Source organism: Pipistrellus kuhlii, unplaced genomic scaffold, assembly GCF_014108245.1.
Source record: "Pipistrellus kuhlii isolate mPipKuh1 unplaced genomic scaffold, mPipKuh1.p scaffold_m20_p_2, whole genome shotgun sequence".
Lineage (NCBI taxonomy): Eukaryota > Metazoa > Chordata > Mammalia > Chiroptera > Vespertilionidae > Pipistrellus > Pipistrellus kuhlii.
The window spans coordinates 102,260,876-102,273,684 of NW_023425515.1; the positions used below are offsets into that span (position 1 = coordinate 102,260,876).

Consider the following 12,809-nt stretch of genomic DNA (forward strand, 5'->3'; position numbering starts at 1 on the left):
CTAAAAAATCAATGAAAAAATATCCTCAGGTGAGGATTAAAGATAACAATAATAATAAATATTTTTTTAAGTTTTGTCATTTTAAATAAGTTTCCCATTAGCAACATGTGTAATCTTTGGTTCAAAGTCTGTCATAAATTTATATGTAAAATAAATGCCTGGCAAATGTAGCCCTTGACTGGTCCATGGTTCTCAAAGCTTCGGTTTATGACATGGATTACAAACTCATTTCCTTCATTAACCATGGCCTCTCTTCTTCTTCTACTCTGGGTAGAAATAATGTATTGCTTCTTTCCTTCCAAATGTTTGGCTGGGGCCATACTTGCTCTCTGCAGCTTTCCTAAGTTTCAGCATCGCCCTCCGCTTCCCCAGCATAGCCCTCTGTCTATTTGAAAGAGCCACAGCGAATGGGGGCCGGACCCCTTTTCTTCACTTTTGGATGAAGCAGGAACCCATTACAGAATATAAGGGACTCTCAAGAGGTCCATCTATAAACAGGTATACCCAACATGTCCAGAGTCAGGAATAAGCAATGATCCAGAGTCATCAGACATCAAAGCCCAAGAAATGTGGGCTCTGTGTGTGTGTTTCTCCAGTCACAAAGAGGAGACCTGTCTTGTTTATTTTGAATGACTGTTACCTATTCTCTCAAATAGCTTCTTATCTGCTACCTGTAAAATAATAACCTTCCCAAATAAAACAATTTTCTGTTTGTTCGCTTAGCATCGGCTATAACACAGTATGAAACACAATGGGCTTTAATACAATTACACTTTATATGTACATGCTTATTGATTTTACATTCATAAATTTAAATATAGAATTATATTTGTTAGAATTACTTTTAAACATAAACTAATATGATTTTAAATGGTTTAACCAGCCGAAACCGGTTTGGCTCAGTGGATAGAGCGTTGGTCTGCGGACTGAAGGGTCCCGGGTTCGATTCCAGTCAAGGGCATGTACATAGGTTGCAGACACATCCCTGGTGGGGGGTGTGCTAGTCGATGTTTCTCTCTCATTAATGTTTATAGCTCTCTCTCTTCCTTCCTCTCTGTGGAAAAATCAATAAAATATATATTTTTTTAAATTTTAAAAATGGTTTAACCATTATCCCAATGCTTAATTCTTTAAGATTTGTTCATTGTTACATTTTTTCCTTATATATATATAAAAAAATCTACTACATTTCTTCTACTCTCCCCTATAGGATCCAAAACGTGAAATTAGGAAAGTTATGAAATTCCTGGGGAAGGACCTAAAAGAAGAGGTTTTAGACAAAATTGTCTATAACACTTCATTTGATGTAATGAAAAGGAACCCCATGACCAACTACATAAATGATGTTCAAATGAATCATCGTCTTTCTCCATTCATGAGAAAAGGTAATGTATATATGCACTTTGTATTTTCTCTGGTAATAGGAAAAACATTATCAATTCATAAAATCGTTTCCTAACATTCAAGCTCAGTGAATCCACTATGTCCAGTGTTTTCTTAAGTGAGTTCTTTAAAGCCTTATTAAGGGACCTAGACCATGTAGCGTGTTTCACAGAGAAATGTGGGAAACTACAAACTTAAACATGCACTGCCCCCCCTTTAAAGCACATGAGCATATTAGATTTTCTGAGAAGAAATTTGTTTGATTTTGTTAACTCAGAGCTTCAAAAATGTATTTGACCCAAAACTATTTCTCAAGTAAAGTCTTTAATCTCTGGGAGGCTATTATTCCTCTCAAGCTAGTATTCAATTAGGTCACATACTTGATATCTTTCTGTTTCCTAATGTAGGCATTTATCACACTGTACACTTCCTTCTTAGAAGTGTTTTTGAAGTATCCTGTAAGTTTTGGTATGTTCCACTTTCGTTTGTTTAAAGACTTTTTATGTCCTTTCGATTTCTTCTTTGACCCATCAGTTGTGCAAAAGTATGCTTTAAATTTCAAATATTTGTGAAATATCCATAAATTATTTTCTAGTTTCATACAATTGTGGTTGGAAAAAATACTTGATATGATGTCTACCTTCTTTTTTTAAAAATTTTTTGACGATAAGCTACCTTCATCCTAATACTAATACTCGTGTAAACCAGATGAAGCTGGGACCTCTCCACCCTTCAGAGATTTAGGGAAACATGGTGCCAGCACCTATTTATTTTAGGGACTAGGAGAGTTCAGATCCCTCTGAGAATTCCTTGAGGTTAGTTTCCGCAGGATGTCCTGATTTTCTGCCTTAGGCTAAGACGGACATCAGATGCACAAGAGCTCTTCACTACTTTCCATGGAATTCTGTGCCTGCCAAGCACTTTGTGATATTAATACTTTCACCAAGGACTCGTGGGATTATGGGATGATAGACAGCAAGCTAGCTTTTTATCATCCCAGAGGCTGTCCCTCCACCTTCTGCCTCCCCAGTGCATTCAACACATACCTCCCTTTACTCTGGGCAGTCCTTCACACTTAGGTGCCTGCTTCCAAGCAGCCTAATTATGGCATTTCCCCAGCAAAGGTGGGTCTCATTCCTGGGTTAATGGAGCTCTGTCTAGCTGTCATCCCACTGATCAGAAAGGTTGTTGGACGGTGCTGAGAGTCTCCGTTTTCTATCTCTTTATGTGGTCCATTTGGGAAATGTGAGCTTCAAAGCCAAGCTGAGGAGTTACTACTCAAAGGGTGTGAGGAATGACATCATCTGAGCTCTGCTTTAGGAAGATTAACCTGGCAGGGAGGTATAAAAGCAGTTGTAACCAGGATCAGCATTAAATATATAGTTACAGGTCTAATGCAGTAATATTCTTCAAGATTTCTTCTTTGCTCAAGAGTAGTTGTGGAGCAGCAAAAGGAGTAAAGCTGGTGTCCAGAAATGAACCTGGTGAATACAATGTCAGGTCCTTCTGAGTGCAGCTTAGAAGGCAGGTTAGGGAAAATTTGGGGGATCAGGGAGGGCAAGAACATAGAGAGCTCCAGAGACAGGTTTGGCTGGTGTGGGCCCAGGGCAGTGGTCCTCATTGACTATAAATACCTGGCCCCCTCTATGTTCTTAATGTTGTAAGACTTGTTTTGTGACCTAACAAATGATCTATACTGTAGAGTGTTCTGTACTGCTGCTTTTGATGGAATGACATATATATAAAGTCCATCTTATCTAATAAAAGAGCAATATGCAAATTGACCATTACATCAAGACACAAGATGGCTGCCCTTGTGTGGTCAAATATGGCTGCCCCATGTGGACATAAGATGGCCTGCAGGGGAGGGCAGTTGTAGGAAGTTAGGGGTGACAAGGCCAGCAGAAAAGGGAAGTTGGCGGAAACCAGGCCAATAAGGGAGGGCAGTTGGTGGGTCCCAGGCCTCCAGGAGAAAACAGTTACGGGAGACCAGGCCTGCAATGGAAAGCAGTTTTGGGGAGAACCAGGCTAGCAAGGGAGGGCAGTTGGGGGGATCAGGCTTGCAGGGGAGGGCAATTGGGGTGGACTAGGCCTGAGGGGAGGGCAGTTGGGAGCCACCAGTCCTGGATTGTGAGAGGGATGTCCAACTGCCTATTTAGGGCAGACATTCCTCAAGGGGTCCCAGATTGGAGAGGGTGCAGGCTGGGCTAAGGCCTCTGGTTTGATATAAAGTTCAATGTCTTCTTATTTATTTTCTGCCTGTATGACCTATCCATTGTTGAAAGTGAGGTATTGCTGTCTATGTCTCACGTTGGATCAGTTTGTATGTGCCTTATATATTGAAAAGCTCTGATGTTGGGTGAATATCTATCTATATATAAAAGCCTAAGCAACCATTATGACCAAATGACTAGAATGATTGGTCGACCAGTTGTTATGATGCACACTGATCACCGGGGGACAGACACTCCCCTGGCTGGCTGGCCCCCACAATCGGTCCTGATCACCAGCCAGGCCAAGAGACCCCAACCATGCATGAATTAATTCACCAGGCCTCTAGTCTTACCTAATAATAGAGAAACATGTAAATTGACCATACCTCCTCTACACCCACGGCCAATCAGAGTGAGTATGCAAATTAACCCAACAAAGATAGAGGTTAATTAGCATATATACCTGGGTCCCGGGTACCCCCTTGGCACCCAGGTCACTCTCAGTGGCCATTGGAGGGGCGGGAGGAGACCCCCTTCACAAGCCTAAAGCTTGGGCATCCTGAGCTGGTGATCAGAAGGGCAGGGGACAGGGCCTGAGCCTGGGATCAGAAGGAAGGGTGGGGAAATCAATGGAAACATATCCTTAGGTGAGGATAAAAAGAAAAAGAAAGAAAGAAATGTCATATCCTATGAAAGACACATCTTGAAAATGCTTAAAGAAAGTTGTCATTTTTTCATAGTGAAGGCACTGGAGTCCATGTTGATGAAAACACCTTGGTGGCTGTGGTGACTGGCAGTGGCTGCAGCAGCGGGGTGATGGAGGAGCTGGCGCCTTCCCCTGATCAGCCCAGTCACCTCCCTCAAAGGGGGGCCAGACTGCAGCTTAGGTCCGCTCCCAATAGAAAGCAGGCCTAAGCCATCAGTAGGACATCCCCTGAGGACTCCCAGTAGGTTGGGCTGAGGGACCTCTCCCCAGTGCACAAATTTTGTGAGCCGAGCCTCTAGTATATTTATAATTGTTATGTACTCTTTATAAATTGATTTCTTTATTTTCTTAGTCTCTTGGGACAGTTTTTGACTTAAAATTTATCTTGTCTAAGTACTTCTATTCTCTTTTGGTTTTTATATTCGTGGAATTTTCAACCTTCATTTTCAACCTATTCCTTAAAGCTGAAATTGTTTTTTATTTATTCAGCCACTCTATTTATTTTGATTGGAGAACTTAAACCATTTACATTATTAAAAGTTATTGGTACATAAAGACTTATTATTGCCATTTTGTTCATTATTTTCTGAATCTTTTATAGTTTTCTCCTTTCTTCTTCTCTTGCTATTTTAATTTGTGACTAATTATTTTTGTAGTGTTTTGCTTTGATTCCATAAAGCTAATAACAACTTAACTTTAATTGCATATAAGACTTTGCCCTTTTACTCCCTCCCCCACATTTTACATTTTTAAAAATATATTTTATTGATTGTTTTTACAGAGAGGAAGAGAGAGAGATAGAGAGTTAGAAACATCGATGAGAGAGAAACATCGATCAGCTGCCTCTTGCACACACCCCACTGGGGATGTGCCCACAGCCATGTACATGCCCCTAACTGGAATCGAACCTGGGACCCTTTAGTCCACAGGCCGATGCTCTATCCACGGTTTCAGCCATTTTACTTTTTTTTTTTTTATGAGAGGGTGAGCTTTTTTAAATATATTTTATTGATTTTTTACAGAGAGAAAGGGAGAGGGATAGAGAGTTAGAAACATCAATGAGAGAGAAACATCGATCAGCTGCCTCTTGCACAACCCTACTGGGGATGTGCCCGCAACCAACATACATGTCCTTAACTGGAATCGAACCTGGGACCCTTAAGTCCACAGGCCAATGCTCTATCCACTGAGCCAAACCAGTTACGGCTCATTTTACATTTTTTGATATCACAGTTTACATATTTTTATATTGTATCCATTAAAAAATTATTATAGCTATAGTTATTTTTAATACTTTGTTTTTAACCTTTGTGCTGGTTTAAAGATGATTTATACACCACTATTCTAGTTTTAGAGTGTAATTGACCCTTAAACAAGATGGAGATTAGGAGTGTCAACTTCCTATACAGTAAGAAATCCATATATAACTTTTGATTCCCAAAACATAAATATTAATAGCCTACTGTTGATCAGAAGCCTTACTAATAACATGTAGTGTTGATTAACATATTTTCTTTATGTACTAGAGGCCCAGTACACAAAATTCGTGCATAGGGGGTTGTCCCTCAGCCTTGCCAGTACCCTCTCCAATCTGGAACCATTCGGGGATGTCCCATAAGGATTGGGTAAATTGGCAGTCTGACATCCCTCTCACAATTTAGGACTGCTGGCTCCTAACCGCTCACCTGCCTGCCTGCCTGATCGCCCCTAACCAATCTGCCTGCCTGTCTGCCTAATGCCCCTAACTGCTTCCCTGCTGGCCTGATCGCCCTAACTGCTATCTCCTGTTGGCCTGATTGCCCCTAACTGCTTCTGCCTGGGCCCTGCCACTGGAAGACATCTGTAAGATTGTCTGGAAGACGTATGGTTTAATTAGCATATTACCCTTTTATTAGTATAGATTATATACTGCATTCTTAGTTTAAAGTAAGCTGGAAGAAATAAAATGTCATTAAGAAAATCAAAAAGGAAAAGAAAATACATTTACAGTATCCTACCTAATAAAAGAGTAATATGCAAAATAACTCCACTCAAGCCATGCCCACCAGCCATGCCCACCAGCCAATTAGAGCGAGTATTCAAATTAACCCCAACCAAGATGGCTGTAGCCACAGAGAGCAGTTGAGAGGCTTGGGTTTCCCCTAGCCTCCACTCAAGGATACAAAGTTTCAATTATAGAAGATAAATCCCAAGAAAAATGGCGGCAGCCATGAAGCTGGAAAGGGCAGGCTAGGGTTGCCCCCAGCAATGGAGGAAACAAAGCTTTCCACCTGCTCTGGCCAGTCTAGGCCTCCACTCCAGGCTACAAAGTTTCAATTGTAGAAGGTAAATAAATTCCAGATACCAGGGCTTCTGCTTGGGTCGCCGGGGGGCCGTGGCTGGCCTGCAAACCACCACAGGCCCTTCGCCCAGGCTGTCCCACACCCCAAGGGAACCCTCACCCTGATCTGGGATATCCTTCAGGGCAAACCAGCTGGCCCCCACCCATGCACCAGGCTTCTATCCTATCTAATAAAAGCATAGTATGCAGATTGACCATCACTCCAGCACAAGATGACTGCTCCTGTGTGGTCAAAGATTCTGCCCCCATGTGGACACAGATGGCCAGTAGGGGAGGGCAGTTGGGAGGCACCAGGCCTGCAAGGGAGGGCAGTTAGAGGCGATCAACCCTGCAGGGGAGGTCAGTTAGGGGTGACCAGGCTGGCAGAGAAGGGAAGTTGGGGGCAAACAGGCTGGCAGGGGAGCAGTTAGACATAAATCAGGCTGGCATGGGAGTGGTTAAGGAGTGATCAGACTGACAGGCAGAAACAGTTAGGGGCAATCAGGAAGGAAGGCAGGCAAGCAGTTGGGAGCCAGCAGTCCTGGATTGTGAGAGGAATTCCCGACCGGGATCGGGCCTACACGGGAAGTTTAACATCCCTCGAGGGGTCCCAGATTGGAAAGGGTGCAGGCTGGGCTGAGGGACACCCCTCCACCCTGTGCACAAATTTTGTGCACCAGGCCTCTAGTTTTATATATTTATTGAGTGAAAATTTTGCAAATACTGTATTTTCTGGCATATAAGACGACTTTTGAAACGAAAAAAAGTCAACCGAAAATCGGGGGCAAAAGACCAAAATTGCACAAAAATTACCTACAGATCTTGATGGCAAAGTAAGTCTTTTCTTTGAAGTGGGGAGTAGTCTTATACAGCGAATATAGGCCTAAACCTATGTTTTAACTGTAAAATTAGGGGAGTCGTTTTATATGCCGGAAAATACGTAAGTAAAACTATGCAATTCAAACCCAAGGTGTTCTAGAGTTAACTGTATTCTAAATTTGTCTATAGACTAAGTTTTACAAGTGAGTTTTTACTTTCACATGTTTTCATGTTACAAATGAACACCTTTTTGTTACAGCCTAAAAAACTCCCTTAGTAGTTCTTGTATGGAAAGTCTAGTAGTTACTGACTCTGTCAGCTCCTGTTTGCCTGGGAAAGTCTCTCCTTCACTTCTGAAGGACAGTTTTGCAGGTAAATATTCTTGGTTGACAGGTGTATGTTTTTCTTTCAGCACTTTGAATATATTATCTCACTCTCTCCTAGCCTGCAAGGTTTATGCTAAGAATCTATTGATAGTTTTATTAGGGTTCCTTGTCTGAAGAGTCTCTCTTCTCTCGTTGCCTTCAATTTTATTTATCTTTGTTTTGGAACAGTGTGATTACACTGTCTCAGTGAGGAACTCTTTGGGGATGAACCTGTTTAAGGACCTTTGAGCTTCATGTTCCTGGATGTATATATCTCTCCTCAGTTTTTAAACTTTCAGCCATGATATCCTTAAGTAAGCTCTTTGCGCTTTTCTCTCTCCTCTTTTTAGTATTTCTATGATTCATATATGAGTCCTCATGATGGTGTACCATAAATCCCATAGACTTTCTTTCTTCTTTTTAATTCTTCTTCTTTTTGCTTTTCTAACGGGTTATTTAAGTAGCTTGTCTCAGTTTTCTCAGATTTTTTTTTTCTTCTGCTTGATCAAATCTGCTATTTTATCCCCATTTCATTCATTGTATTATTCAGCTTCAGAATTTCTGTTTGATTATTTTTTTATGATTTTTATTTGTTTAAATTTTCATTTTGTTCATGTATAGTTTTCCTGATTTTCTTGAGTTGTCTATGTTCTCTTGTAGCTTGCTGAACCCCTAAAACAATTATTTTAAATTTTTTTCTTTTCTTTTTTTAATTTATTGATTAAAGTTTTACTTTTTCCCTGATTGACCCCACCCACCCCCAGCCATTCCCACCCTGGGCCCTAAGCCCCCACAGCTCCAGTGTCTGTGTCCATTGGTTATGCTAATACGCACGCATACAAGTCCTTTGGTTGCTCTCTAACCCCTATTTTGAATTCTTAATCCAGCAATTCATAGATTTCCATTCCTTTGGAGTAGGTTACAATTGTGTCTTTTTGACAATGTCATGTTTCCTTGATTTTTTTCATGTTTCTCATAGTCTTGTGTTGATTTGATGAAGTAGTCACTCTTCCAGACTTTGTGATTTGGCTTCAGTGAGGAAAGACCTTCACCTATGGGTGGTGTGGGCTCACTGACTGGGTGAGCTGCAGCAATTCTGACTCCAGGGAGAGCACAGCAGTATGGGCTCTGTGGCATTCCATCAACTGAGTCAGCATCAGTGAAGACTGCAGAGGCCCCTGCATTTCTGAGAGCAGGTGGTCACAGCAGCATGTTGGACCTCACAAAGGATGCTGAGGTCCTCCTGATTTCTTTTTCTCCTACAGGAGAGAAGCATGTGACCAGGGGTTAGAGTGTGGGACCTCACAGGATTACAATGGATCCAGGTTTTAGGGCTACTGTGATGGTGGCTCCAGAGTCTTAGGTATGGGCACTCACAGAGAATAGTTGTAGAGCCAGAGTACAGATTGCAAGTACATGCAGACAAGCTACAGCCCTGAAGTATGGGGCATGGGTGCACTTACTGCATTGGTGATTTTAGTATTTCTGGTGTTGTTGCTCATAAAGGGGTCATGGAGCCAGAGTCTGCAATCCAGGCACATATTAAGTGGTTGTGGGGTCTGGCTATGGAGAATGGGCATGCTTGGGGTGTCTTGGGCCCTGGGTCCAGTGCATGCATGGGGCTGAGGTAAGTAAAGGCCATGATCTCAGAGCAGCACAACAGTGGCTCTTTCTTGGAGAAGAGGACACATAGTAGTGTCTCCCTCTTTAGAGGGCTCTGTGGTGGTGATGGTTGTTGCCTACCTCAGTGGGAAAAATTGCCAGGTTTGTTTTTTTTTGTTTGTTTGTTTGTTTTGTGTGTGTGGGTTTTGTTTGTTTGTTTGTTTTTTGTTTTTTGTTTTGTTTGTTTTTATAGAGGAAGCCACTGGAGTCCATGCTGACAAATACTCTGGAGTCCTCTTCTGTGAAAGCCACAGGGTGGTTGTCGATGTCACAAGATTATTAAGGCTCAAGGGTGACAAAGACTACCAGGCCCTCTCCAGAGCAGGCCACTGTGAACCACAATGACACCTGCTGTGTGTTTAATACTGATAGCCTCACCCTTTTTTGCTCCTAGCATCTCCAAATATGTCAGCTATGTCAATCTCTTCAGCAATTCTTTCTGTATGGTTATGCTCTTGTTTTTCCCCCACCGAGTTGTTTCAGGTTCTTAGACACTTGAAGCCTTCCCAGGTCTATTTTTGTTCATGATCGCTGTCTAATTATTAGTTTTTCTGGGGTGATGAAGGCTGGTGTCTCCTCTACCAATTCTCTGATGCCTCTTGGACACCTAATTTTCTTGCAGGCAATTGACAAATCATATAATTTATTAAACCTAGAAAATTAAGCAAATTGACACTTCATACATGAAAATAACATTGCACAGATATAAGAGCCTAAATGAAGGCAACATAGTATAATCAAAAGAGAAATAGCTTTCTATGGTCTCTCTGACCATTTTTAGCTATTGAAAGTAAAAAAATATGAATACTCTATTGCATAAGCATGAAACAAAGTTAACCAACCCTACACTCCTTTATATTATACTAGAGTCCCAGTACACAAATTCGTGCACCAGTTTGGTCCCTCAGCCTGGCCTGCAGGATGGGGCCAAAACTGGCTCTCTGACATAGCCTGAGGGATGCTAGATTATGAGAGGGCACAGGCCAGGCTAAGGCACCCACTGGTGCACGATCGGTGCCAGGGTGGAACACAGAGGTTGATCAGCCTTTAGGGATTGCAGTAGGGCTCCAGGATATGTCTGGCCCATCTTGCTCAGTCCCAGTTGGCTGGACCCCAGCAGCAAGCTAACCTATTGGTTGGAGCGCCTGCCCCCTGGTGGTCAATGCATGACATAACAAGCAGTTGAGCAGCCTTAGCATATCATTAGCATATTGTACTTGGATTGATTGAACAGACCACTGGATGACCGGACACTTAGCATATTAGTCTTTTATTACATAGGATTGCTTTAATTTATTTATACATTAAAGCAATAATTATTTATTTTTTATTTTTTTATTTTTTATTTTGGTTTATCCTCACCCGAGAGTATTTTTTCTATTGATTTTTTTTTTTAAGAGAGTAGAAGGGAGAGGGAGAAATAGACAGAAACATCAAATGTGAGAGACACACATTAATTGGTTGCCTCACACACATGCCCCAACTGGGGTCAGGGAGCCTGCAACTAAGGTATGTGCCCTTGACCAGAATTGAATCTGGGGCACTTTTGTCCATGGGCCGACACTCTAACTACTGAACAAACACAGCTAGGGCAACAGCAATGATCATTTAGATTGGAAAGGAGAATTCTCATTTGTATTTAACTATGAATTTTGCCTGAACTAAAGCTACAGATAAGAGGAGGAGACAGCACTCCAGTAATCTGTAAAGAGAAGCTAAGAAAATTAGATCCAATTAATTTAAATAGAATGTTAGATGTACTAAGTGTTTACAAAGTACTGGTAGATTAGAGAGCTCAAGAATGCAATACAGAGAATTAGAGAACTCATGATCTAGATTTTAGCCTTCCTCAAGTGTTTCAGAACAAAGCTTTTTATTTACAAGTACCTCACTTGTGCCATGGGTAATATTATTTCTCATTCAATGTCAGGAGGACAATGAACTATGTCTATGTAAGGAATTTAAGCATTGATAGGAAAAGGATTACCTAATGCAAAATGGTCCAAGTTCATAACAGTATTATTGAATTTTACATTACTCTTTTTAGGAGTCATTGGAGATTGGAAAAATCACTTCACTGAAGCTCAGAACAAACAATTTAATGAAATCTATGAGAAAAATATGGCTGACACCTCTCTGTCATTCTGCATGTAGCTCTAGAAATCAGAGCATGGAAATAAAACCTATTCCTCGCCAGCCTGTGTGAAGTAGAAGAGAATTGTTTCCAAATACTACTAATGGTTTGCATGACCTTATGTAAGGGTTTTAAGCAATGAATTGGCATTCTTATTCTTAAATTTATGATTTACTTTTTTGGATTAACCCAAATGAAACTTCATTTATCCAGTATCAATACTCAGCATTTTCCTTCTCTCTCTGCAGATTTTTAGTGTTTAGATTAATTTCAACATACCAACATGTAATCCTATCTAATAAAAGAGTAATATTCAAATTAACCATCACTCCGCCACATCACAAACCACACCTACCAACCACACCCACAAGCCAATCAGGGGCAAATATGCAAATAAACCCAACCAAGATGGTTACAGTCACAGAGAGCAGGAGGGAGGCTTGGGTTTCCCTGGCAATGGAGGAAGCCAAGCTTTCCGCCTGCCCTTGCTGGCCTAGGCCTCCACTCAAAGCTACAAAGTTTCAATAATAGAAGATAAATAAATCCAAACAGAAATGGTGGCAGCCATGGAGCTGGAAAGACCAGGAGGCTAGGATTACCTCTATCCTATCTAATAAGAGTAATATTCAATTGACCATCATTCCAACACACAAGATGGCTACCACAAGATGGCCAGCAGGGGAGGGCAGGCTGGCAAGGGAGTGGTTAGGGTGGTGATCAGGCTGGCAGGCAGAAGTGGTTAGGGGCAATCAGGAAGGCAGGCAGATGAGCAGTTGGGAGCCAGCAGTCCTGGATTGTGAGGGAAATCTGACTGCCTGTTTAGGCCTGATCCCAGTGGGATCCCTGATTGGAGAGTGTGCAGGCTGGGCTGAGGGACAACCACCCACCGTACCCCCATGCATGAATTTCGTGCACTGAGCCTCTAGTATATAATATATGTTTAATAATTTCTGTTCTTTCTATATATCCTCTTTCCATAGTCCGTTATAATTTTATTTGAATTGAAATGTTTCTTTCAAAAGTTCTGTACAATACAATCATATCTAGAAAAAAGGCCAACTCTATTCATTTGATGACAGTCATATATTGAGTGCTACTTATTCATGCTGGAAATGGAGAGCATCAAAAAATGGAAGAAAAAAAACAACAAATTTTCTTCCGCAAGGAAGGGTGTAGCCCACATGTGTCAAACACAAGGCCCGCGGGC

General features: G+C 41.5%; 1 protein-coding gene across 2 annotated transcripts in view; it reads left to right on the plus strand.

Annotated features, from left to right (window-relative positions):
* The window catches only part of LOC118723894 (sulfotransferase 1C4-like), a 42,645-nt gene extending 30,885 nt beyond the window's left edge, over nt 1-11,760 (plus strand). The window contains exons 6-8 of one of the 2 annotated variants that reach the window (XR_006742118.1): nt 1,211-1,385; nt 7,701-7,813; nt 11,516-11,760. Coding sequence is in view for 1 of the 2 variants with exons in the window: in XM_036446696.2 (XP_036302589.1) it covers nt 1,211-1,385; nt 11,516-11,622 (282 nt within the window). In the remaining variant the exon portion in view is untranslated. The remainder of the gene's footprint in view (nt 1-1,210; nt 1,386-7,700; nt 7,814-11,515) is intronic. The other variant, XM_036446696.2, reaches the window with a different exon arrangement.
* Nucleotides 11,761-12,809: the final 1,049 nt, after the last annotated feature.